Genomic DNA, 25377 nt, shown 5'->3' with positions numbered 1-25377 from the left:
GAGTATGATGTACTGCTCTGTAGGTAAATGTTGTGAATAGGCTCCTATGTGAGATGTTTCCAGTAGTTGTGGAGGATCAGCAGCTCAGTCTTGTCCAGGTTGAGTTTGAGGTGGTGTGTCGCCATCCACTCCGAGATGTCAGCCAAACACACAGCTATGCGTGCCTCCACTTGTGTGTCAGAAGGGGGAAACAACAGGACCATTTAGGCGTCATCGGCTTAGCCTTCATAGGAGAAGCCATGCGAGCGAATGAAATAACCCAGAGATGTAGCAGTGTAGAGGTAAAAAAGGAGCAGACCCAGGACAGACCCTTGTGGAACCCCCATAGTCAGACTGCGTGTTTCCAACATTGACTCTCTCCATGTCACCTGGTAGGAGTGGCCCGTCAGATTGGACGGAAACATAGAGCATACAGAGTCAGTGATGCCTTTGTCCTCAAGGGTGGAGAGGAGGATCTGGTGGTCTACTGTGTCAAATGCTGCTGACAGGTCTAGGAGTATCAGGACGGAGTAGGGAAAGGTTTATCTTGCGGCGTGGAGTGACTCTGTCACTGCAAGGAGGGTGGTATCTGTCGAGTGGGCAAACTTGAACCCGTACTGATGGAGGTCCAGGAGATTGTTCTGGTGGAGATACGAAGACAGTTGGTTAGATACAGCCCCTTCTTATTTGTAAAGATGAATCCTATGAAGAAAAGAATGTGTGTGTTTTCTCTCAAATAGCTCTCATCCCCCAATGTCATCAGCAGCCTTTGAACATGGTGTCACTGCTCTGTAACAAACACATTGATTCATTTGCATGGTTCTAAAGGTTCCTCAAGTAGAAAAGCAATCCCCTTTTCATTTTTATTGTCATACTAAAGTGATTATGAAAAAGTACATTCAACAGAGATGGTCAGTAAATATGCTTTGTTTAATTTGTGGTCTCTAAAAGAGAGCTGCAGTCATCATCCAGGCGAGAGTTAGGACACGTTTAGCCAATGCTGCCATGGCCAGATAAGCTTGCTTGTGATGCCAGTTGCCCTCAGTCTTCCAGTCTGCTGCCCCGCTTCCCTTCCAGCTGAGCCTGCAGCCCACCACTCAGGGCACAGTGGGGCAACATCAAAGCAGTCACTTCTGAAGACCCTCCAGGCTATTACCAGCCAAGAGAACCATGGGAGAAAATGTCAAAAGGATTGGGAGATAATATGATCCGAAAAATATATGATCATTCAATTGATTCATTGATGAATGTTTTTATTTGCTTTTCCAAAATCAGAATTACAGAATTTTAATTATTTGAAAAATAACATCTACATCACTGTTATTCTACGGAACAGTACACTGCTGAATGTGTCATATTTGATGAGCTGAAGACTTCATCTTCTCCAGTCTCCTCCATTTTACATCTTCCTCTTAGCATTCATATAGACGGTTGATCCTCAGGATGTCAGTGTCGGACAAACCCTGTCTCTGGCCGATCCACACATTGGCGTTGGGGATAGGGGTGATGGTCTCCTTTCCATACGGGGTGGAGAAGGCTGTTCTCCCATAGTGCATGATAGAGGAATAGTCATAGGGAGTGTCCAGGTTGACGGTGCGCCGCTTGTAAAAGTTGTAGGCCATGCTGGGCTCGATGTACTCCCAGTTGATCTTGACGTACTGGTCACGGTCACTCCTTGTCTGCTCGTGCTGGAAGCCCAGAGCGTGGAGGGCCTCATGTTGAATGATACCGCGGTAAAGACAACCGCGTCGTGCGAGAGAGAGCACCTGTTGACCTCCCACTCTCCCAAGAGAGGAATAGCAGCCGCCTTTGTCCTCTATGCTGATGTAATCTTGCTCATTCTGACGAGGCACAAAGCGAATGCAGGTTCTGGACCGGATGGCGTCCAAGGCGTAGTAAATCCTCTTACTCTGATAGTAAGAGAAAGCACTGCTCAATGTGAAGGGCACCGTCACATGGCCTTCAGAGTCTTTCCTCCACCTGCAGTAGTCGTTCCAGCAGGACATGGCGTTTCTGGTTCTGGGTAGGACCATATCTCCCTCCAGCAGCATCTCACTGGAGCCATTGTTGGTGTTCAGAATCATGCTGCTGATGTCTACATCTACAGGCTGTGTATCATCAACCAGGTTCTCCAGGAGAGGGTTGGCCTGGGAGAAGCCCAGCAGCAGTAGCAGGAGGGAGAGAGTGGGGCTGATCTTCATCTTCAGGGTCTGGAGATTCTCTAGATGGCTCCTTGGTCCTGGAGATGCTGTGTTGAAGCTCCTTGGTCCTGAGGCTGGATGTGTGAGCCAGGTCAGTCCTGGTGTTTTATACTCTCCTCTCCAGGTGTGTCTGCAGGGGGATTAAGGGTCTGGGTCTTGGCTAATAATCCTAAATATACACCTAAAGGGAGCACACCACAAAGACTTGCCCACAGGTTACACATGGTTAAATCCACACTGGTCAATTTAAAACCTATCGTGTAGCACACCCATTTGGTTTAGTCTGAGTGGAAGAAGTGCAATAGAATCAGAATTTGTTTTATTGCCATTGTAGTTTTTCAATATACTAGGAATTTGTTTCAGGCATCATGCATATCATGGAGACAACATTCATTGGAAGGAAATGGCTCTTAAAATATACAGAAAACTGGCCTGCAGTCTGCGGTACCATGATGTTATAAGAAAACAAGCTGTACGATACTCCACATCTCCCTCCACACATCAGTTTACAGTAGTGCAGACACAAAAGGTTATGAAGCTAGTAACGTTAGGATTAATTTTGATTAGAGCCATCTCAGTCACATTAGGAGCCTACTTACAACCATTACATATAGAGCAGTACATCACACTCACCAAGAGACAAAATGGGGAATGGGTTCTGTCCGCTTAAATATCTGTAAGCCTAATCATACTATCTTACATGCTACTCACATTCAGCATAATAGTACTGTACATACATGAAGAGTTGGTATTCAAGTGAAAATATGATAGTGTATGATTAAACATAATTTGTAATCTGTATTACTAGTGGCAGGGAGGGGTGCAAAAACAAGAAATGGAGATAGTTTATAACCGCATCATGTCTTATTGCACTTCTTCCACTCAGAGTAAACCAAATGCTTGTGTTACATGACATGTTTTCAACTGACCAGTGTGGATTAAACTATGTTTAACCTGTGGGCGAGTCTTTGTGGTGTCCTCCCTTTGAATGTATATTTAGGATTATTAGCCAAGACCCAGACCCTTAATCCTCCTGCAGACACACCTGGAGAGGAGAGTATAAAACACCAGGACTGACCTGGCTCACACATCCAGCCTCAGGACCAAGGAGCTTCAACAAAGCATCTCCAGGACCAAGGAGCCATCTAGAGAATCTCCAGACCCTGAAGATGAAGACCAGCCCCACTCTCTCCCTCCTGCTAGTGCTGCTGGGCTTCTCCCAGGCCAACCCTCTCCTGGAGAACCTGGTTGATGATATACAGCCTGTAGATGTAGACATCAGCAGCATGATTCTGAACACCAACAATGGCTCCAGTGAGATGCTGCTGGAGGGAGACATGGTCCTACCAAGAACCAGAAACGCCATGTCCTGCTGGAACGACTACTGCAGGTGGAGGAAAGACTCTGAAGGCCATGTGACGGTGCCCTTCACAATGAGCAGTGCTTTCTCTTACTATCAGAGTAAGAGGATTTACTACGCCTTGGACGCCATCCGGTCCAGAACCTGCATTCGCTTTGTGCCTCGTCAGAATGAGCAAGATTACATCAGCATAGAGGACAAAGGCGGCTGCTATTCCTATCTTGGGAGAGTGGGAGGTCAACAGGTGCTCTCTCTCGCACGACGCGGTTGTCTTTACCGCGGTATCATTCAACATGAGGCCCTTCACGCTCTGGGCTTCCAGCACGAGCAGACAAGGAGTGACCGTGACCAGTACGTCAAGATCAACTGGGAGTACATCGAGCCCAGCATGGCCTACAACTTTTACAAGAAGCGCACCATCAACCTGGACACTCCCTATGACTATTCCTCTATCATGCACTATGGGAGAACAGCCTTCTCCACCCCGTATGGAAAGGAGACCATCACCCCTATCCCCAACGCCAATGTGTGGATCGGCCAGAGACAGGGTTTGTCCGACACTGACATCCTGAGGATCAACCGTCTATATGAATGCTAAGAGGAAGATGAAAAATGGAGGAGACTGGAGAAGATGAAGTCTTCAGCTCATCAAATATGACACATTGAGATTCTTCAATAGAATAGCCGAGATGTAGATGTTATCCTTCAAATAATTTAAACAAACTAATTTTCAGTAGTGCATCACAATGTAGTCTCCATAATTCTGATGTTGGAAATGGATCGAAATACAAATAAAAACGAATTGAATTACCATATATTTCTCTGATCATATTATCTCCAAATCCTTTTGACATTTTCCCCCATGGTTCTCTTGGCTGGTAATAGCCCAGATGGTCTTCAGAAGTGAGTGCTTTGATGTTGCCCCACTTTGCCCTGAGTGGTGGGCTGCAGGTTCAGCTAAAAGGGCAGTGGGGCAGCAGACTGGAAGACTGAGGGCAACTTGCATCACAAGCAAGCCTCTCTGTCCATGGCAGCATTGGCTAAAAGTGACCTAACGCTCGCCTGGATCATCATCATAACCTTTATTTAATTCTCAGAAATGCAATTGAGGGGCCCTCATTTTCAATGCAGCCGAGATTACAACGCAAAAAAATAGAAATAAGACAATCCTGTACAATATATATGACCACAATACCAATAAAATTAACCACAATCAACAGTACACCAACACTAATAATAAACGTAGAAAAAAAAGTAGAACAGAGTCCAGCTCAACAGTCAATCATCGAAAACAGCAACAGACAGAGGCAGGAATGTTCAACACCAGAGCTCTAAACTGCCCATATGAAGGCAGAGAGCTAATTTTTAGAGATTTTTGGAGCTCATTCCAGGAGTTTGGGGCACTAAAAGAGAAAGATAATTTCCCAAGTTCTGTCTGGACTCGAGGAACTTTAAGAAGAAGCAGGTCACCCAAGCGGGTCATATATGGACCAGAGTTCCACTCCAACAGAGAAGTAATATAAGGAGGGAGCATAAATAGTACAGGACAGACTTGGCTACTAGTCATGAATATACAGTACATCTAAAGGGAGGACTCACCTCCACAAAGACTTGCCCACAGGTTACACATGGTTTAATTCACACTGGTCAGTTTAAAACATATCATGTTACACACCCCTTTGGAAGAAGTGCAATAGAATCAGAATCAGAATTTGTCTTATTGCCAATGTAGTTTTCAATATACTGTGCTAGGAATTTGTTTTGGGCGTGATGCATAACATGGAAACAACATTAGACAGGGTGCAGGGACGAGACGGGACAGTGCAAAGACAGGACAGTGCAAAGAGCAGTACAAAATATGAATGCAAAATAAAGTCAGATAAAAAACAATATACAAAATGTACTGTAATGTTTCCAGTATATATACAGTGAGAGTGTAATGTGTACAGTATGTGAGTATGTGTATATACACTAGTGTGTGGCGTGATATGTGAATGTGGTGTGCTACAGTAATAAAACATAATGTTATTATAAACTATCCATTTCCTTAGTTTTTGCACCCCTACCTGTCACAGATACTGTAGTATAGGTATTCCCAAACTGTGAGGCGGGCCGCCCCTGGGGGGCCCCAAAGAAATTCAGGGGAGATGCGGAGGGATGGTTAGAAAAAAAAAAGGAAAAAAAAAAATATTTTAGAATTTTCTATGGTTTTTATGAATGATACGTGATTTTAAAGGTCAGAAAATCAAAATAAATAATGGGAGAGATGTATACAGAATTTGTGGATAGTGCAGAGAGAGCCTCCCCCCGCAGGCATGAATGTATTGTGCGAAAACATCATAATGTCAACTAGCAACAGGTGCCCCTGAGGTAACTTAGCTGTGTAACGTTATGGGCTAGCTAACGCTGCCTTGCAAAATGGACAGATTTGGGGGATTGGGGGGAGCGCGGGTGTGTCACTGTTTTCAGAGGGGAGGCCCACATTGATGGAGTTTGGGAACCCATGCTGTAGTATGATGTGTACAACAGATATTTAAACAGTGGACAGAACCCATATGTCCCCCATTTTGTCCATTGGTGAGTATGATGTACTGCTCTGTAGGTAAATGTTGTGAATAGGCTCCTATGTGAGATGTTTCCAGTAGTTGTGGAGGATCAGCAGCTCAGTCTTGTCCAGGTTGAGTTTGAGGTGGTGTGTCGCCATCCACTCCGAGATGTCAGCCAAACACACAGCTATGCGTGCCTCCACTTGTGTGTCAGAAGGGGGAAACAACAGGACCATTTAGGCGTCATCGGCTTAGCCTTCATAGGAGAAGCCATGCGAGCGAATGAAATAACCCAGAGATGTAGCAGTGTAGAGGTAAAAAAGGAGCAGACCCAGGACAGACCCTTGTGGAACCCCCATAGTCAGACTGCGTGTTTCCAACATTGACTCTCTCCATGTCACCTGGTAGGAGTGGCCCGTCAGATTGGACGGAAACATAGAGCGTACAGAGTCAGTGATGCCTTTGTCCTCAAGGGTGGAGAGGAGGATCTGGTGGTCTACTGTGTCAAATGCTGCTGACAGGTCTAGGAGTATCAGGACGGAGTAGGGAAAGGTTTATCTTGCGGCGTGGAGTGACTCTGTCACTGCAAGGTGGGTGGTATCTGTCGAGTGGGCAAACTTGAACCCGTACTGATGGAGGTCCAGGAGATTGTTCTGGTGGAGATACGAAGACAGTTGGTTAGATACAGCCCCTTCTTATTTGTAAAGATGAATCCTATGAAGAAAAGAATGTGTGTGTTTTCTCTCAAATAGCTCTCATCCCCCAATGTCATCAGCAGCCTTTGAACATGGTGTCACTGCTCTGTAACAAAAACATTGATTCATTTGCATGGTTCTAAAGGTTCCTCAAGTAGAAAAGCAATCCCCTTTTCATTTTTATTGTCATACTAAAGTGATTATGAAAAAGTACATTCAACAGAGATGGTCAGTAAATATGCTTTGTTTAATTTGTGGTCTCTAAAAGAGAGCTGCAGTCATCATCCAGGCGAGAGTTAGGACACGTTTAGCCAATGCTGCCATGGCCAGATAAGCTTGCTTGTGATGCCAGTTGCCCTCAGTCTTCCAGTCTGCTGCCCCGCTTCCCTTCCAGCTGAGCCTGCAGCCCACCACTCAGGGCACAGTGGGGCAACATCAAAGCAGTCACTTCTGAAGACCCTCCAGGCTATTACCAGCCAAGAGAACCATGGGAGAAAATGTGAAAAGGATTGGGAGATAATATGATCCGAAATATGTATGATCATTCAATTGATTCATTGATGAATGTTTTTATTTGCTTTTCCAAAATCAGAATTACAGAATTTTAATTATTTGAAAAATAACATCTACATCACTGTTATTCTACGGAACGGTACACTGCTGAATGTGTCATATTTGATGAGCTGAAGACTTCATCTTCTCCAGTCTCCTCCATTTTACATCTTCCTCTTAGCATTCATATAGACGGTTGATCCTCAGGATGTCAGTGTCGGACAAACCCTGTCTCTGGCCGATCCACACATTGGCGTTGGGGATAGGGGTGATGGTCTCCTTTCCATACGGGGTGGAGAAGGCTGTTCTCCCATAGTGCATGATAGAGGAATAGTCATAGGGAGTGTCCAGGTTGACGGTGCGCCGCTTGTAAAAGTTGTAGGCCATGCTGGGCTCGATGTACTCCCAGTTGATCTTGACGTACTGGTCACGGTCACTCCTGGTCTGCTCGTGCTGGAAGCCCAGAGCGTGGAGGGCCTCATGTTGAATGATACCGCGGTAAAGACAACCGCGTCGTGCGAGAGAGAGAACCTGTTGACCTCCCACTCTCCCAAGAGAGGAATAGCAGCCGCCTTTGTCCTCTATGCTGATGTAATCTTGCTCATTCTGACGAGGCACAAAGCGAATGCAGGTTCTGGACCGGATGGCGTCCAAGGCGTAGTAAATCCTCTTACTCTGATAGTAAGAGAAAGCACTGCTCATTGTGAAGGGCACCGTCACATGGCCTTCAGAGTCTTTCCTCCACCTGCAGTAGCCGTTCCAGCAGGACATGGCGTTTCTGGTTCTGGGTAGGACCATATCTCCCTCCAGCAGCATCTCACTGGAGCCATTGTTGGTGTTCAGAATCATGCTGCTGATGTCTACATCTACAGGCTGTGTATCATCAACCAGGTTCTCCAGGAGAGGGTTGGCCTGGGAGAAGCCCAGCAGCAGTAGCAGGAGGGAGAGAGTGGGGCTGATCTTCATCTTCAGGGTCTGGAGATTCTCTAGATGGCTCCTTGGTCCTGGAGATGCTGTGTTGAAGCTCCTTGGTCCTGAGGCTGGATGTGTGAGCCAGGTCAGTCCTGGTGTTTTATACTCTCCTCTCCAGGTGTGTCTGCAGGGGGATTAAGGGTCTGGGTCTTGGCTAATAATCCTAAATATACACCTAAAGGGAGCACACCACAAAGACTTGCCCACATGTTACACATGGTTAAATCCACACTGGTCAATTTAAAACCTATCGTGTAGCACACCCATTTGGTTTAGTCTGAGTGGAAGAAGTGCAATAGAATCAGAATTTGTTTTATTGCCATTGGAGTTTTTCAATATACTAGGAATTTGTTTCAGGCATCATGCATATCATGGAGACAACATTCATTGGAAGGAAATGGCTCTTAAAATATACAGAAAACTGGCCTGCAGTCTGCGGTACCATAATGTTATAAGAAAACAAGCTGTACGATACTCCACATCTCCCTCCACACATCAGTTTACAGTAGTGCAGACACAAAAAGTTACGAAGCTAGTAACATTAGGATTAATTTTGATTAGAGCCATCTCCGTCACATTAGGAGCCTACTTACAACCATTACATATAGAGCAGTACATCACACTCACCAAGAGACAAAATGAGGAATGGGTTCTGTCCGCTTAAATATCTGTAAGCCTAATCATATTATCTTTCATGCTACTCACATTCAGCATAATAGTACTGTTCATACATCAAGAGTTGGTATTCAAGTGAAAATATGATAGTGTATGATTAAACATAATTTGTAATCTGTATTACTAGTGGCAGGGAGGGGTGCAAAAACAAGAAATGGAGATAGTTTATAACCGCATCATGTCTTATTGCACTTCTTCCACTCAGAGTAAACCAAATGCTTGTGTTACATGACATGTTTTCAACTGACCAGTGTGGATTAAACTATGTTTAACCTGTGGGCGAGTCTTTGTGGTGTCCTCCCTTTGAATGTATATTTAGGATTATTAGCCAAGACCCAGACCCTTAATCCTCCTGCAGACACACCTGGAGAGGAGAGTATAAAACACCAGGACTGACCTGGCTCACACATCCAGCCTCAGGACCAAGGAGCTTCAACAAAGCATCTCCAGGACCAAGGAGCCATCTAGAGAATCTCCAGACCCTGAAGATGAAGACCAGCCCCACTCTCTCCCTCCTGCTAGTGCTGCTGGGCTTCTCCCAGGCCAACCCTCTCCTGGAGAACCTGGTTGATGATATACAACCTGTAGATGTAGACATCAGCAGCATGATTCTGAACACCAACAATGGCTCCAGTGAGATGCTGCTGGAGGGAGACATGGTCCTACCAAGAACCAGAAACGCCATGTCCTGCTGGAACGACTACTGCAGGTGGAGGAAAGACTCTGAAGGCCATGTGACGGTGCCCTTCACAATGAGCAGTGCTTTCTCTTACTATCAGAGTAAGAGGATTTACTACGCCTTGGACGCCATCCGGTCCAGAACCTGCATTCGCTTTGTGCCTCGTCAGAATGAGCAAGATTACATCAGCATAGAGGACAAAGGCGGCTGCTATTCCTATCTTGGGAGAGTGGGAGGTCAACAGGTGCTCTCTCTCGCACGACGCGGTTGTCTTTACCGCGGTATCATTCAACATGAGGCCCTTCACGCTCTGGGCTTCCAGCACGAGCAGACAAGGAGTGACCGTGACCAGTACGTCAAGATCAACTGGGAGTACATCGAGCCCAGCATGGCCTACAACTTTTACAAGAAGCGCACCATCAACCTGGACACTCCCTATGACTATTCCTCTATCATGCACTATGGGAGAACAGCCTTCTCCACCCCGTATGGAAAGGAGACCATCACCCCTATCCCCAACGCCAATGTGTGGATCGGCCAGAGACAGGGTTTGTCCGACACTGACATCCTGAGGATCAACCGTCTATATGAATGCTAAGAGGAAGATGAAAAATGGAGGAGACTGGAGAAGATGAAGTCTTCAGCTCATCAAATATGACACATTGAGATTCTTCAATAGAATAGCCGAGATGTAGATGTTATCCTTCAAATAATTTAAACAAACTAATTTTCAGTAGTGCATCACAATGTAGTCTCCATAATTCTGATGTTGGAAATGGATCGAAATACAAATAAAAACGAATTGAATTACCATATATTTCTCTGATCATATTATCTCCAAATCCTTTTGACATTTTCCCCCATGGTTCTCTTGGCTGGTAATAGCCCAGATGGTCTTCAGAAGTGAGTGCTTTGATGTTGCCCCACTTTGCCCTGAGTGGTGGGCTGCAGGTTCAGCTAAAAGGGCAGTGGGGCAGCAGACTGGAAGACTGAGGGCAACTTGCATCACAAGCAAGCCTCTCTGTCCATGGCAGCATTGGCTAAAAGTGACCTAACGCTCGCCTGGATCATCATCATAACCTTTATTTAATTCTCAGAAATGCAATTGAGGGGCCCTCATTTTCAATGCAGCCGAGATTACAACGCAAAAAAATTGAAATAAGACAATCCTGTACAATATATATGACCACAATACCAATAAAATTAACCACAATCAACAGTACACCAACACTAATAATAAACGTAGAAAAAAAAGTAGAACAGAGTCCAGCTCAACAGTCAATCATCGAAAACAGCAACAGACAGAGGCAGGAATGTTCAACACCAGAGCTCTAAACTGCCCATATGAAGGCAGAGAGCTAATTTTTAGAGATTTTTGGAGCTCATTCCAGGAGTTTGGGGCACTAAAAGAGAAAGATCATTTCCCAAGTTCTGTCTGGACTCGAGGAACTTTAAGAAGAAGCAGGTCACCCAAGCGGGTCATATATGGACCAGAGTTCCACTCCAACAGAGAAGTAATATAAGGAGGGAGCATAAATAGTACAGGACAGACTTGGCTACTAGTCATGAATGTACAGTACATCTAAAGGGAGGACTCACCTCCACAAAGACTTGCCCACAGGTTACACATGGTTTAATTCACACTGGTCAGTTTAAAACATATCATGTTACACACCCCTTTGGTTTAGTCTGAGTGGAAGAAGTGCAATAGAATCAGAATCAGAATTTGTCTTATTGCCAATGTAGTTTTCAATATACTGTGCTAGGAATTTGTTTTGGGCGTGATGCATAACATGGAGACAACATTAGACAGGGTGCAGGGACGAGACGGGACAGTGCAAAGACAGGACAGTGCAAAGAGCAGTACAAAATATGAATGCAAAATAAAGTCAGATAAAAAACAATATACAAAATGTACTGTAATGTTTCCAGTATATATACAGTGAGAGTGTAATGTGTACAGTATGTGAGTATGTGTATATACACTAGTGTGTGGCGTGATATGTGAATGTGGTGTGCTACAGTAATAAAACATAATGTTATTATAAACTATCCATTTCCTTAGTTTTTGCACCCCTACCTGCCACAGATACTGTAGTACAGGTATTCCCAAACTGTGAGGCGGGCCGCCCCTGGGGGGCCCCAAAGAAATTCAGGGGAGGTGCGGAGGGATGGTTAGAAAAAAAAAAGGAAATTTTTTTTTTTTTTAGAATTTTCTATGGTTTTTATGAATGATACGTGATTTTAAAGGTCACAAAATCAAAATAAATAATGGGAGAGATGTATACAGAATTTGTGGATAGTGCAGAGAGAGCCTCCCCCCGCAGGCATGAATGTATTGTGCGAAAACATCATAATTTTAACTAGCAACAGGTGCCCCTGAGGTAACTTAGCTGTGTAACGTTATGGGCTAGCTAACGCTGCCTTGCAAAATGGACAAATTTGGGGGATTGGGGGGAGCGCGGGTGTGTCACTGTTTTCAGAGGGGAGGCCCACATTGATGGAGTTTGGGAACCCATGCTGTAGTATGATGTGTACAACAGATATTTAAACAGTGGACAGAACCCATATGTCCCCCATTTTGTCCATTGGTGAGTATGATGTACTGCTCTGTAGGTAAATGTTGTGAATAGGCTCCTATGTGAGATGTTTCCAGTAGTTGTGGAGGATCAGCAGCTCAGTCTTGTCCAGGTTGAGTTTGAGGTGGTGTGTCGCCATCCACTCCGAGATGTCAGCCAAACACACAGCTATGCGTGCCTCCACTTGTGTGTCAGAAGGGGGAAACAACAGGACCATTTAGGCGTCATCGGCTTAGCCTTCGTAGGAGAAGCCATGCGAGCGAATGAAATAACCCAGAGATGTAGCAGTGTAGAGGTAAAAAAGGAGCAGACCCAGGACAGACCCTTGTGGAACCCTCATAGTCAGACTGCGTGTTTCCAACATTGACTCTCTCCATGTCACCTGGTAGGAGTGGCCCGTCAGATTGGACGGAAACATAGAGCGTGCAGAGTCAGTGATGCCTTTGTCCTCAAGGGTGGAGAGGAGGATCTGGTGGTCTACTGTGTCAAATGCTGCTGACAGGTCTAGGAGTATCAGGACGGAGTAGGGAAAGGTTTCTCTTGCGGCGTGGAGTGACTCTGTCACTGCAAGGAGGATGGTATCTGTCGAGTGGCCAACCTTGAACCCGGACTGATGGGGGTCCAGGAGATTGTTCTGGTGGAGATACGAAGACAGTTGGTTGGATACAGCCCCTTCTTATTTGTAAAGATGAATCCTATAAAGAAAAGAATGTGTGCGTTTTCTCTCAAATAGCTCTCATCCCCCAATGACATCAGCAGCCTTTGAACATGGTGTCACTGCTCTGTAACAAAAACATTGATTCATTTGCATGGTTCTAAAGGTTCCTCAAGTAGAAAAGCAATCCCCTTTTCATTTTTATTGTCATACTTAAGTGATTATGAAAAAGTACATTCAACAAAGATGGTCAGTAAATATGCTTTGTTTAATTTGTGGTCTCTAAAAGAGAGCTGCAGTCATCATCCAGGCGAGAGTTAGGACACGTTTAGCCAATGCTGCCATGGCCAGATAAGCTTGCTTGTGATGCCAGTTGCCCTCAGTCTTCCAGTCTGCTGCCCCGCTTCCCTTCCAGCTGAGCCTGCAGCCCACCACTCAGGGCACAGCGGGGCAACATCAAAGCAGTCACATCTGAAGACCCTCCAGGCTATTACCAGCCAAGAGAACCATGGGAGAAAATGTGAAAAGGATTGGGAGATAATATGATCCGAAAAATATAGTATCATTCAATTGATTCATTGATGAATGTTTTTATTTGCTTTTCCAAAATCAGAATTACAGAATTTTAATTATTTGAAAAATAACATCTACATCACTGTTATTCTACGGAACAGTACACTGCTGAATGTGTCATATTTGATGAGCTGAAGACTTCATCTTCTCCAGTCTCCTCCATTTTACATCTTCCTCTTAGCATTCATATAGACGGTTGATCCTCAGGATGTCAGTGTCGGACAAACCATGTCTCTGGCCGATCCTCACATTGGCGTTGGGGATAGGGGTGATGGTCTCCTTTCCATACGGGGTGGAGAAGGCTGTTCTCCCATAGTGCATGATAGAGGAATAGTCATAGGGAGTGTCCAGGTTGACGGTGCGCTCTTTGTAAAAGTTGTAGGCCATGCGGGGCTCGATGTACTCCCAGTTGATCTTGACGTACTGGTCACGGTCACTCCTTGTCTGCTCGTGCTGGAAGCCCAGAGCGTGGAGGGCCTCATGTTGAATGATACCGTGGTAAAGACAACCGCGTCGTGCGAGAGAGAGCACCTGTTGACCTCCCACTCTCCCAACATAGGAATAGCAGCCGGCTCTGTCCTCTATGCTGATGTAATCTTGCTCATTCTGACGAGGCACAAAGCGAATGCAGGTTCTGGACCGGATGGCGTCCAAGGCGTAGTAAATCCTCTTACTCTGATAGTAAGAGAAAGCACTGCTCATTGTGAAGGGCACCGTCACATGCCCTTCAGAGTCTTTCCTCCACCTGCAGTAGTCGTTCCAGCAGGACATGGCGTTTCTGGTTCTTGGTAGGACCATGTCTCCCTCCAGCAGCATCTCACTGGAGCCGTTGTTGGTGTTCAGAATCATGCTGCTGATGTCTACATCTACAGGCTGTATATCATCAACCAGGTTCTCCAGGAGAGGGTTGGCCTGGGAGAAGCCCAGCAGCAGTAGCAGGAGGGAGAGAGTGGGGCTGATCTTCATCTTCAGGGTCTGGAGATTCTCTAGATGGCTCCTTGGTCCTGGAGATGCTGTTTTAAAGCTCCTTGGTCCTGAGGCTGGATGTGTGAGCCAGGTATGTCCTGGGGTTTTTATACTCTCCTCTCCAGGTGTGTCTGCAGGGGGATTAAGGGTCTGGGTCTTGGCTAATAATCCTAAATATACACCTAAAGGGAGCACACAACAAAGACTTGCCCACAGGTTACACATGGTTTAATCCACAGTGGTCAGTTTAAAACCTATCGTGTAGCACACCCATTTGGTTTAGTCTGAGTGGAAGAAGTGCAATAGAATCAGAATTTTTTTTATTGCCATTGTAGTTTTTCAATATACAATGAATTTATTTCAGGCATCATGCATATCATGGAGACAACATTCATTGGAAGGAAATGGCTCTTAAAATATACAGAAAACTGGCCTGCAGTCTGCTGTACCATGATGTTATAAGAAAACAAGCTGTACGATACTCCACAAATCCCTCCACACACCAGTTTACAGTAGTGCAGACACAAAAGGTTATGAAGCTAGTAACGTTAGGATTAATTTTGATTAGAGCCATCTCAGTCACATTAGGAGCCTACTTACAACTATTACATATAGAGCAGTACATCACACTCACCAAGAGACAAAATGGGGAATGGGTTCTGTCCGCTTAAATATCTGTAAGCCTAATCATACTATCTTACATGCTACTCACATTACGCATAATAGTACTGTACATACATCAAGAGTTGGTATTCAAGTGAAAATATGATAGTGTATGATTAAACATCATTTGTAATCTGTATTACTAGTGGCAGGGAGGGGTGCAAAAACAAGAAATTGAGATAGTTTATAACCGCATCATGTCTTATTGCACTTCTTCCACTCAGAGTAAACCAAATGCTTGTGTTACATGACATGTTTTCAAATGACCAGTGTGGATTAAACTATGTTTAACCTGTGGGCGAGTCTTTGTGGTGTCCTCCCTTTAAATGTATATTTAGGATTATTAGCCAAGACCCAGACCCTTAATCCTCCTGCAGACACACCTGGAGAGGAGAGTATAAAACACCAGGACAGACCTGGCTCACACATCCAGCCTCAGGACCAAGGAGCTTCAACACAGCATCTCCAGGACCAAGGAGCCATCTAGTGAATCTCCAGACCCTGAAGATGAAGACCAGCCCCACTCTCTCCCTCCTGCTACTGCTGCTGGGCTTCTCCCAGGCCAAGCCTCTCCTGGAGAACCTGGTTGATGATGTACAGGCTGTAGATGTAGACATCAGCAGCATGATTCTGAACACCAACAATGGCTCCAGTGAGATGCTGCTGGAGGGAGACATGGTCCTACCCAGAACCAGAAACGCCATGTCCTGCTGGTACGACTACTGCAGGTGGAGGAAAGACTCTGAAGGCCATGTGACGGTGGCCTTCACAATGAGCAGTGCTTTCTCTTCCTATGAGAGGAGGAAGATTGACTACGCCTTGGACGCCATCCAATCCAGAACCTGCATTCGCTTTGTGCCCCGTCAAAATGAGCAAGATTACATCAGCATAGAGGACAGAGGCGGCTGCTATTCCTATCTTGGGAGAGTGGGAGGTCAACAGGTGCTCTCTCTCGCACGACAAGGTTGTCTTTACCACGGTATCATTCAACATGAGGCCCTCCACGCTCTGGGCTTCCAGCACGAGCAGACAAGGAGTGACCGTGACCAGTACGTCAAGATCAACTGGGAGTACATCGAGCCCAGCATGGCCTTCAACTTTTACAAGAAGCGCACCGTCAACCTGGACACTCCCTATGACTATTCCTCTATCATGCACTATGGGAGAACAGCCTTCTCCACCCCGTATGGAAAGGAGACCATCACCCCTATCCCCAACGCCAACGTGTGGATCGGCCAGAGATATGGTTTGTCCGACACTGACATCTTGAGGATCAACCGTCTATATGAATGCTAAGAGGAAGATATAAAATGGAGGAGACTGGAGAAGATAAAGTCTTCAGCTCATCAAATCTGACACATTGCGATTCTTCAATAGAATAGCAGAGATGTAGATGTTATCCTTCAAATAATTTAAACAAACTAATTTTCAGTAGTGCATCACAATGTAGTCTCCATAATTCTGATGTTGGAAATGGATCAAAATACAAATAAAAACGAATTGAATGACCATATATTTCTCTGATCATATTATCTCCAAATCCTTTTGACATTTTCTCCCATGATTCTCTTGGCTGGTAATAGCCTGGAGGGTCTTCAGAAGTGAGTGCTTTGATGTTGCCCCACTTTGCCCTGAGTGGTGGGCTGCAAGTTCAACTAAAAGGGCAGTGGGGCAGCAGACTGGAAAACTGAGGGCAACTTGCATCACAAGCAAGCCTCTCTGTCCATGGCAGCATTGGCTAAAAGTGACCTAACGCTCGCCTGGATCATCATCATAACCTTTATTTTATTCTCAGAAATACAATTGAGGGGCCCTCATTTTCAATGCAGCCGAGATTACAACGCAAAAAAAATAGAAATAAGACAATTCTCTACAATATATATGACCACAATACCAATATAATTAACCACAATCAACAGTACACCAACACTAATAATAAAAGTAGAAAAATAAGGTTGAACAGAGTCCAGCTCAACTGTCAATCATCGAAAACAGCAACAGACAGAGGCAGGAATGTTCAACACTAGAGCTCTAAACTGCCCATATGAAGGCAGAGAGCTAATTTTTCAGAGATTTCTGGAGCTCATTCCAGGAGTTTGGGGCACTAAAAGAGAAAGATAATTTCCCAAGTTTGTTCTGGACTTGAGGAACTTTAAGAAGAAGCAGGTCACCCAAGCGGGTCATATAGGGACCAGAGTTCCACTCCAACAGAGAAGTAATATAAGAAGGGAGCGTGAATAGTACAGGACAGACTTGGCTAATAGTCATGAATATACAGTACATCTAAAGGGAGGACTCACCTCCACAAAGACTTGCCCACAGGTTACACATGGTTTAATTCACACTGGTCAGTTTAAAACATATCATGTAACACTTCCCTTTGGTTTAGTCTGAGTGGAAGAAGTGCAATAGAATCAGAATCAGAATTTGTCTTATTGCCATTGTAGTTTTCAATATACTGTGCTAGGAATTTGTTTTGGGCGTGATGCATAACATGGAGACAACATTAGACAGGGTGCAGGGACGAGACGGGACAGTGCAAAGACAGGACAGTGCAAAGAGCAGTACAAAATATGAATGCAAAATAAAGTCAGATAAAAAACAATATACAAAATGTACTGTAGTGCATCCAGTTTATATACAGTGAGAGTGTAATGTGTACAGTATGTGAGTATGTGTATATACACTAGTGTGTGGCGTGATATGTGAGTGTGGTGTGCTACAGTAATAAAACAATGTTATTATAAACTACCTCCATTTCCTTAGTTTTTGCTCCCCTACCTGCCACAGATACTGTAGTACAGGTATTCCCAAACTGTGAGGCGGGCCACCCCTGGGGGGCCCCAAGGAAATTCAAGGGAGGTGCGGAGGGATGGTTAGAAAAAAAAAGGAAAACATTTTTTATTTTTGAATTTTGTATGGTTTTTATGAATGATACGTGATTTTAAAGGTCAGAAAATCAAAATAAATAATCGGAGAGATGTATACAAAATTTGTGGATAGTGCAGAGAGAGCCTCCCCCCGCAGGCATGAATGTATTGTGCGAAAACAACATAATTTTAACTAGCAACAGGTGCCCCTGAGGTAACTTAGCTGTGTAACGTTATGGGCTAGCTAACGCTGCCTTGCAAAATGGACAAATTTGGGGGATTGGGGGGAGCGCGGGTGTGTCACTGTTTTCAGAGGGGAGGCCCACATTGATGGAGTTTGGGAACCCATGCTGTAGTATGATGTGTACAACAGATATTTAAACAGTGGACAGAACCCATATGTCCCCCGTTTTGTCCATTGGTGAGTATGATGTACTGCTCTGTAGGTAAATGTTGTGAATAGGCTCCTATGTGAGATGTTTCCAGTAGTTGTGGAGGATCAGCAGCTCAGTCTTGTCCAGGTTGAGTTTGAGGTGGTGTGTCGCCATCCACTCCGAGATGTCAGCCGAACACACAGCTATGCTTGCCTCCACTTGTGTGTCAGAAGGGGGAAACAACAGGACCATTTAGGCGTCATCGGCTTAGCCTTCGTAGGAGAAGCCATGTGAGCGAATGAAAGAACCAAGAGATGTAGTAGTGTAGAGGTATAAAAGGAGCAGACCCAGGACAGACCCTTGTGGAACCCCGATAGTCAGACTGCGTGTTTCCAACATTGACTCTCTCCATGTCACCTGGTAGGAGTGGCCTGTCAGATTGGACGGAAACATAGAGCGTGCAGAGTCAGTGATGCCTTTGTCCTCAAGGGTGGAGAGGAGGATCTGGTGGTCTACTGTGTCAAATGCTGCTGACAGGTCTAGGAGTATCAGGACGGAGTAGGGAAAGGTTTCTCTTGCGGCGTGGAGTGACTCTGTCACTGCAAGGAGGATGGTATCTGTCGAGTGGCCAACCTTGAACCCGGACTGATGGGGGTCCAGGAGATTGTTCTGGTGGAGATACGAAGACAGTTGGTTGGATACAGCCCCTTCTTATTTGTAAAGATGAATCCTATAAAGAAAAGAATGTGTGCGTTTTCTCTCAAATAGCTCTCATCCCCCAATGACATCAGCAGCCTTTGAACATGGTGTCACTGCTCTGTAACAAAAACATTGATTCATTTGCATGGTTCTAAAGGTTCCTCAAGTAGAAAAGCAATCCCCTTTTCATTTTTATTGTCATACTTAAGTGATTATGAAAAAGTACATTCAACAGAGATGGTCAGTAAATATGCTTTGTTTAATTTGTGGTCTCTAAAAGAGAGCTGCAGTCATCATCCAGGCGAGAGTTAGGACACGTTTAGCCAATGCTGCCATGGCCAGATAAGCTTGCTTGTGATGCCAGTTGCCCTCAGTCTTCCAGTCTGCTGCCCCGCTTCCCTTCCAGCTGAGCCTGCAGCCCACCACTCAGGGCACAGCGGGGCAACATCAAAGCAGTCACATCTGAAGACCCTCCAGGCTATTACCAGCCAAGAGAACCATGGGAGAAAATGTGAAAAGGATTGGGAGATAATATGATCCGAAAAATATAGTATCATTCAATTGATTCATTGATGAATGTTTTTATTTGCTTTTCCAAAATCAGAATTACAGAATTTTAATTATTTGAAAAATAACATCTACATCACTGTTATTCTACGGAACAGTACACTGCTGAATGTGTCATATTTGATGAGCTGAAGACTTCATCTTCTCCAGTCTCCTCCATTTTACATCTTCCTCTTAGCATTCATATAGACGGTTGATCCTCAGGATGTCAGTGTCGGACAAACCATGTCTCTGGCCGATCCTCACATTGGCGTTGGGGATAGGGGTGATGGTCTCCTTTCCATACGGGGTGGAGAAGGCTGTTCTCCCATAGTGCATGATAGAGGAATAGTCATAGGGAGTGTCCAGGTTGACGGTGCGCTCTTTGTAAAAGTTGTAGGCCATGCGGGGCTCGATGTACTCCCAGTTGATCTTGACGTACTGGTCACGGTCACTCCTTGTCTGCTCGTGCTGGAAGCCCAGAGCGTGGAGGGCCTCATGTTGAATGATACCGTGGTAAAGACAACCGCGTCGTGCGAGAGAGAGCACCTGTTGACCTCCCACTCTCCCAACATAGGAATAGCAGCCGGCTCTGTCCTCTATGCTGATGTAATCTTGCTCATTCTGACGAGGCACAAAGCGAATGCAGGTTCTGGACCGGATGGCGTCCAAGGCGTAGTAAATCCTCTTACTCTGATAGTAAGAGAAAGCACTGCTCATTGTGAAGGGCACCGTCACATGCCCTTCAGAGTCTTTCCTCCACCTGCAGTAGTCGTTCCAGCAGGACATGGCGTTTCTGGTTCTTGGTAGGACCATGTCTCCCTCCAGCAGCATCTCACTGGAGCCGTTGTTGGTGTTCAGAATCATGCTGCTGATGTCTACATCTACAGGCTGTATATCATCAACCAGGTTCTCCAGGAGAGGGTTGGCCTGGGAGAAGCCCAGCAGCAGTAGCAGGAGGGAGAGAGTGGGGCTGATCTTCATCTTCAGGGTCTGGAGATTCTCTAGATGGCTCCTTGGTCCTGGAGATGCTGTTTTAAAGCTCCTTGGTCCTGAGGCTGGATGTGTGAGCCAGGTATGTCCTGGGGTTTTTATACTCTCCTCTCCAGGTGTGTCTGCAGGGGGATTAAGGGTCTGGGTCTTGGCTAATAATCCTAAATATACACCTAAAGGGAGCACACAACAAAGACTTGCCCACAGGTTACACATGGTTTAATCCACAGTGGTCAGTTTAAAACCTATCGTGTAGCACACCCATTTGGTTTAGTCTGAGTGGAAGAAGTGCAATAGAATCAGAATTTTTTTTATTGCCATTGTAGTTTTTCAATATACAATGAATTTATTTCAGGCATCATGCATATCATGGAGACAACATTCATTGGAAGGAAATGGCTCTTAAAATATACAGAAAACTGGCCTGCAGTCTGCTGTACCATGATGTTATAAGAAAACAAGCTGTACGATACTCCACAAATCCCTCCACACACCAGTTTACAGTAGTGCAGACACAAAAGGTTATGAAGCTAGTAACGTTAGGATTAATTTTGATTAGAGCCATCTCAGTCACATTAGGAGCCTACTTACAACTATTACATATAGAGCAGTACATCACACTCACCAAGAGACAAAATGGGGAATGGGTTCTGTCCGCTTAAATATCTGTAAGCCTAATCATACTATCTTACATGCTACTCACATTCAGCATAATAGTACTGTACATACATCAAGAGTTGGTATTCAAGTGAAAATATGATAGTGTATGATTAAACATCATTTGTAATCTGTATTACTAGTGGCAGGGAGGGGTGCAAAAACAAGAAATTGAGATAGTTTATAACCGCATCATGTCTTATTGCACTTCTTCCACTCAGAGTAAACCAAATGCTTGTGTTACATGACATGTTTTCAAATGACCAGTGTGGATTAAACTATGTTTAACCTGTGGGCGAGTCTTTGTGGTGTCCTCCCTTTAAATGTATATTTAGGATTATTAGCCAAGACCCAGACCCTTAATCCTCCTGCAGACACACCTGGAGAGGAGAGTATAAAACACCAGGACAGACCTGGCTCACACATCCAGCCTCAGGACCAAGGAGCTTCAACACAGCATCTCCAGGACCAAGGAGCCATCTAGTGAATCTCCAGACCCTGAAGATGAAGACCAGCCCCACTCTCTCCCTCCTGCTACTGCTGCTGGGCTTCTCCCAGGCCAAGCCTCTCCTGGAGAACCTGGTTGATGATGTACAGGCTGTAGATGTAGACATCAGCAGCATGATTCTGAACACCAACAATGGCTCCAGTGAGATGCTGCTGGAGGGAGACATGGTCCTACCCAGAACCAGAAACGCCATGTCCTGCTGGTACGACTACTGCAGGTGGAGGAAAGACTCTGAAGGCCATGTGACGGTGGCCTTCACAATGAGCAGTGCTTTCTCTTCCTATGAGAGGAGGAAGATTGACTACGCCTTGGACGCCATCCAATCCAGAACCTGCATTCGCTTTGTGCCCCGTCAAAATGAGCAAGATTACATCAGCATAGAGGACAGAGGCGGCTGCTATTCCTATCTTGGGAGAGTGGGAGGTCAACAGGTGCTCTCTCTCGCACGACAAGGTTGTCTTTACCACGGTATCATTCAACATGAGGCCCTCCACGCTCTGGGCTTCCAGCACGAGCAGACAAGGAGTGACCGTGACCAGTACGTCAAGATCAACTGGGAGTACATCGAGCCCAGCATGGCCTTCAACTTTTACAAGAAGCGCACCGTCAACCTGGACACTCCCTATGACTATTCCTCTATCATGCACTATGGGAGAACAGCCTTCTCCACCCAGTATGGAAAGGAGACCATCACCCCTATCCCCAACGCCAACGTGTGGATCGGCCAGAGATATGGTTTGTCCGACACTGACATCTTGAGGATCAACCGTCTATATGAATGCTAAGAGGAAGATATAAAATGGAGGAGACTGGAGAAGATAAAGTCTTCAGCTCATCAAATCTGACACATTGCGATTCTTCAATAGAATAGCAGAGATGTAGATGTTATCCTTCAAATAATTTAAACAAACTAATTTTCAGTAGTGCATCACAATGTAGTCTCCATAATTCTGATGTTGGAAATGGATCAAAATACAAATAAAAACGAATTGAATGACCATATATTTCTCTGATCATATTATCTCCAAATCCTTTTGACATTTTCTCCCATGATTCTCTTGGCTGGTAATAGCCTGGAGGGTCTTCAGAAGTGAGTGCTTTGATGTTGCCCCACTTTGCCCTGAGTGGTGGGCTGCAAGTTCAACTAAAAGGGCAGTGGGGCAGCAGACTGGAAAACTGAGGGCAACTTGCATCACAAGCAAGCCTCTCTGTCCATGGCAGCATTGGCTAAAAGTGACCTAACGCTCGCCTGGATCATCATCATAACCTTTATTTTATTCTCAGAAATACAATTGAGGGGCCCTCATTTTCAATGCAGCCGAGATTACAACGCAAAAAAAATAGAAATAAGACAATTCTGTACAATATATATGACCACAATACCAATATAATTAACCACAATCAACAGTACACCAACACTAATAATAAAAGTAGAAAAATAAGGTTGAACAGAGTCCAGCTCAACTGTCAATCATCGAAAACAGCAACAGACAGAGGCAGGAATGTTCAACACTAGAGCTCTAAACTGCCCATATGAAGGCAGAGAGCTAATTTTTCAGAGATTTCTGGAGCTCATTCCAGGAGTTTGGGGCACTAAAAGAGAAAGATAATTTCCCAAGTTTGTTCTGGACTTGAGGAACTTTAAGAAGAAGCAGGTCACCCAAGCGGGTCATATAGGGACCAGAGTTCCACTCCAACAGAGAAGTAATATAAGAAGGGAGCGTGAATAGTACAGGACAGACTTGGCTAATAGTCATGAATATACAGTACATCTAAAGGGAGGACTCACCTCCACAAAGACTTGCCCACAGGTTACACATGGTTTAATTCACACTGGTCAGTTTAAAACATATCATGTAACACTTCCCTTTGGTTTAGTCTGAGTGGAAGAAGTGCAATAGAATCAGAATCAGAATTTGTCTTATTGCCATTGTAGTTTTCAATATACTGTGCTAGGAATTTGTTTTGGGCGTGATGCATAACATGGAGACAACATTAGACAGGGTGCAGGGACGAGACGGGACAGTGCAAAGACAGGACAGTGCAAAGAGCAGTACAAAATATGAATGCAAAATAAAGTCAGATAAAAAACAATATACAAAATGTACTGTAGTGCATCCAGTTTATATACAGTGAGAGTGTAATGTGTACAGTATGTGAGTATGTGTATATACACTAGTGTGTGGCGTGATATGTGAGTGTGGTGTGCTACAGTAATAAAACAATGTTATTATAAACTACCTCCATTTCCTTAGTTTTTGCTCCCCTACCTGCCACAGATACTGTAGTACAGGTATTCCCAAACTGTGAGGCGGGCCACCCCTGGGGGGCCCCAAGGAAATTCAAGGGAGGTGCGGAGGGATGGTTAGAAAAAAAAAGGAAAACATTTTTTATTTTTGAATTTTGTATGGTTTTTATGAATGATACGTGATTTTAAAGGTCAGAAAATCAAAATAAATAATCGGAGAGATGTATACAAAATTTGTGGATAGTGCAGAGAGAGCCTCCCCCCGCAGGCATGAATGTATTGTGCGAAAACAACATAATTTTAACTAGCAACAGGTGCCCCTGAGGTAACTTAGCTGTGTAACGTTATGGGCTAGCTAACGCTGCCTTGCAAAATGGACAAATTTGGGGGATTGGGGGGAGCGCGGGTGTGTCACTGTTTTCAGAGGGGAGGCCCACATTGATGGAGTTTGGGAACCCATGCTGTAGTATGATGTGTACAACAGATATTTAAACAGTGGACAGAACCCATATGTCCCCCGTTTTGTCCATTGGTGAGTATGATGTACTGCTCTGTAGGTAAATGTTGTGAATAGGCTCCTATGTGAGATGTTTCCAGTAGTTGTGGAGGATCAGCAGCTCAGTCTTGTCCAGGTTGAGTTTGAGGTGGTGTGTCGCCATCCACTCCGAGATGTCAGCCGAACACACAGCTATGCTTGCCTCCACTTGTGTGTCAGAAGGGGGAAACAACAGGACCATTTAGGCGTCATCGGCTTAGCCTTCGTAGGAGAAGCCATGTGAGCGAATGAAAGAACCAAGAGATGTAGTAGTGTAGAGGTATAAAAGGAGCAGACCCAGGACAGACCCTTGTGGAACCCCGATAGTCAGACTGCGTGTTTCCAACATTGACTCTCTCCATGTCACCTGGTAGGAGTGGCCTGTCAGATTGGACGGAAACATAGAGCGTGCAGAGTCAGTGATGCCTTTGTCCTCAAGGGTGGAGAGGAGGATCTGGTGGTCTACTGTGTCAAATGCTGCTGACAGGTCTAGGAGTATCAGGACGGAGTAGGGAAAGGTTTCTCTTGCGGCGTGGAGTGACTCTGTCACTGCAAGGAGGATGGTATCTGTCGAGTGGCCAACCTTGAACCCGGACTGATGGGGGTCCAGGAGATTGTTCTGGTGGAGATACGAAGACAGTTGGTTGGATACAGCCCCTTCTTATTTGTAAAGATGAATCCTATAAAGAAAAGAATGTGTGCGTTTTCTCTCAAATAGCTCTCATCCCCCAATGACATCAGCAGCCTTTGAACATGGTGTCACTGCTCTGTAACAAAAACATTGATTCATTTGCATGGTTCTAAAGGTTCCTCAAGTAGAAAAGCAATCCCCTTTTCATTTTTATTGTCATA

At 45.0% G+C, this 25377-nt stretch overlaps 8 protein-coding genes across 8 annotated transcripts; 4 read left to right on the top strand and 4 right to left on the bottom strand.

Moving 5' to 3' along the window:
• Positions 1-1391: 1391 nt before the first annotated feature.
• Positions 1392-2180, bottom strand: LOC311307751 (hatching enzyme 1.2-like; the record flags this gene model as incomplete). The annotated part of the gene is made up of 1 exon (XM_084436615.1): positions 1392-2180. One exon carries the CDS (start codon positions 2178-2180, stop codon positions 1392-1394), a length of 789 nt encoding a protein of 262 aa, XP_084292741.1.
• Positions 2181-3349: 1169 nt separating this feature from the next.
• LOC311307750 (hatching enzyme 1.2-like) lies at positions 3350-4138 on the top strand (the record flags this gene model as incomplete). The annotated part of the gene is made up of 1 exon (XM_084436614.1): positions 3350-4138. The coding sequence occupies one exon, from the start codon at positions 3350-3352 to the stop codon at positions 4136-4138; it is 789 nt and encodes a 262-aa protein (XP_084292740.1).
• Positions 4139-7510: 3372 nt separating this feature from the next.
• Positions 7511-8299, bottom strand: LOC311307941 (hatching enzyme 1.2-like; the record flags this gene model as incomplete). Its single annotated transcript, XM_084436839.1, has 1 exon — positions 7511-8299. The coding sequence occupies one exon, from the start codon at positions 8297-8299 to the stop codon at positions 7511-7513; it is 789 nt and encodes a 262-aa protein (XP_084292965.1).
• Positions 8300-9468: 1169 nt separating this feature from the next.
• Positions 9469-10257, top strand: LOC311307942 (hatching enzyme 1.2-like; the record flags this gene model as incomplete). Its single annotated transcript, XM_084436840.1, has 1 exon — positions 9469-10257. One exon carries the CDS (start codon positions 9469-9471, stop codon positions 10255-10257), a length of 789 nt encoding a protein of 262 aa, XP_084292966.1.
• A 3386-nt stretch (positions 10258-13643) lies between these two features.
• Positions 13644-14432, bottom strand: LOC311307943 (hatching enzyme 1.2-like; the record flags this gene model as incomplete). Its single annotated transcript, XM_084436841.1, has 1 exon — positions 13644-14432. The coding sequence occupies one exon, from the start codon at positions 14430-14432 to the stop codon at positions 13644-13646; it is 789 nt and encodes a 262-aa protein (XP_084292967.1).
• Positions 14433-15602: 1170 nt separating this feature from the next.
• On the top strand, positions 15603-16391 carry LOC311308305 (hatching enzyme 1.2-like; the record flags this gene model as incomplete). Its single annotated transcript, XM_084437266.1, has 1 exon — positions 15603-16391. The coding sequence occupies one exon, from the start codon at positions 15603-15605 to the stop codon at positions 16389-16391; it is 789 nt and encodes a 262-aa protein (XP_084293392.1).
• A 3388-nt stretch (positions 16392-19779) lies between these two features.
• On the bottom strand, positions 19780-20568 carry LOC311308141 (hatching enzyme 1.2-like; the record flags this gene model as incomplete). The annotated part of the gene is made up of 1 exon (XM_084437076.1): positions 19780-20568. The coding sequence occupies one exon, from the start codon at positions 20566-20568 to the stop codon at positions 19780-19782; it is 789 nt and encodes a 262-aa protein (XP_084293202.1).
• A 1170-nt stretch (positions 20569-21738) lies between these two features.
• On the top strand, positions 21739-22527 carry LOC311308558 (hatching enzyme 1.2-like; the record flags this gene model as incomplete). Its single annotated transcript, XM_084437530.1, has 1 exon — positions 21739-22527. The coding sequence occupies one exon, from the start codon at positions 21739-21741 to the stop codon at positions 22525-22527; it is 789 nt and encodes a 262-aa protein (XP_084293656.1).
• Positions 22528-25377: the final 2850 nt, after the last annotated feature.

Source organism: Borostomias antarcticus, assembly GCF_949987555.1.
Source record: "Borostomias antarcticus genome assembly, chromosome: 4".
NCBI classification, from domain to species: domain Eukaryota; kingdom Metazoa; phylum Chordata; class Actinopteri; order Stomiiformes; family Stomiidae; genus Borostomias; species Borostomias antarcticus.
The sequence above is the reverse complement of the archived record's forward strand: the minus strand, read 5'-3'. Positions and strand labels throughout refer to the sequence as shown.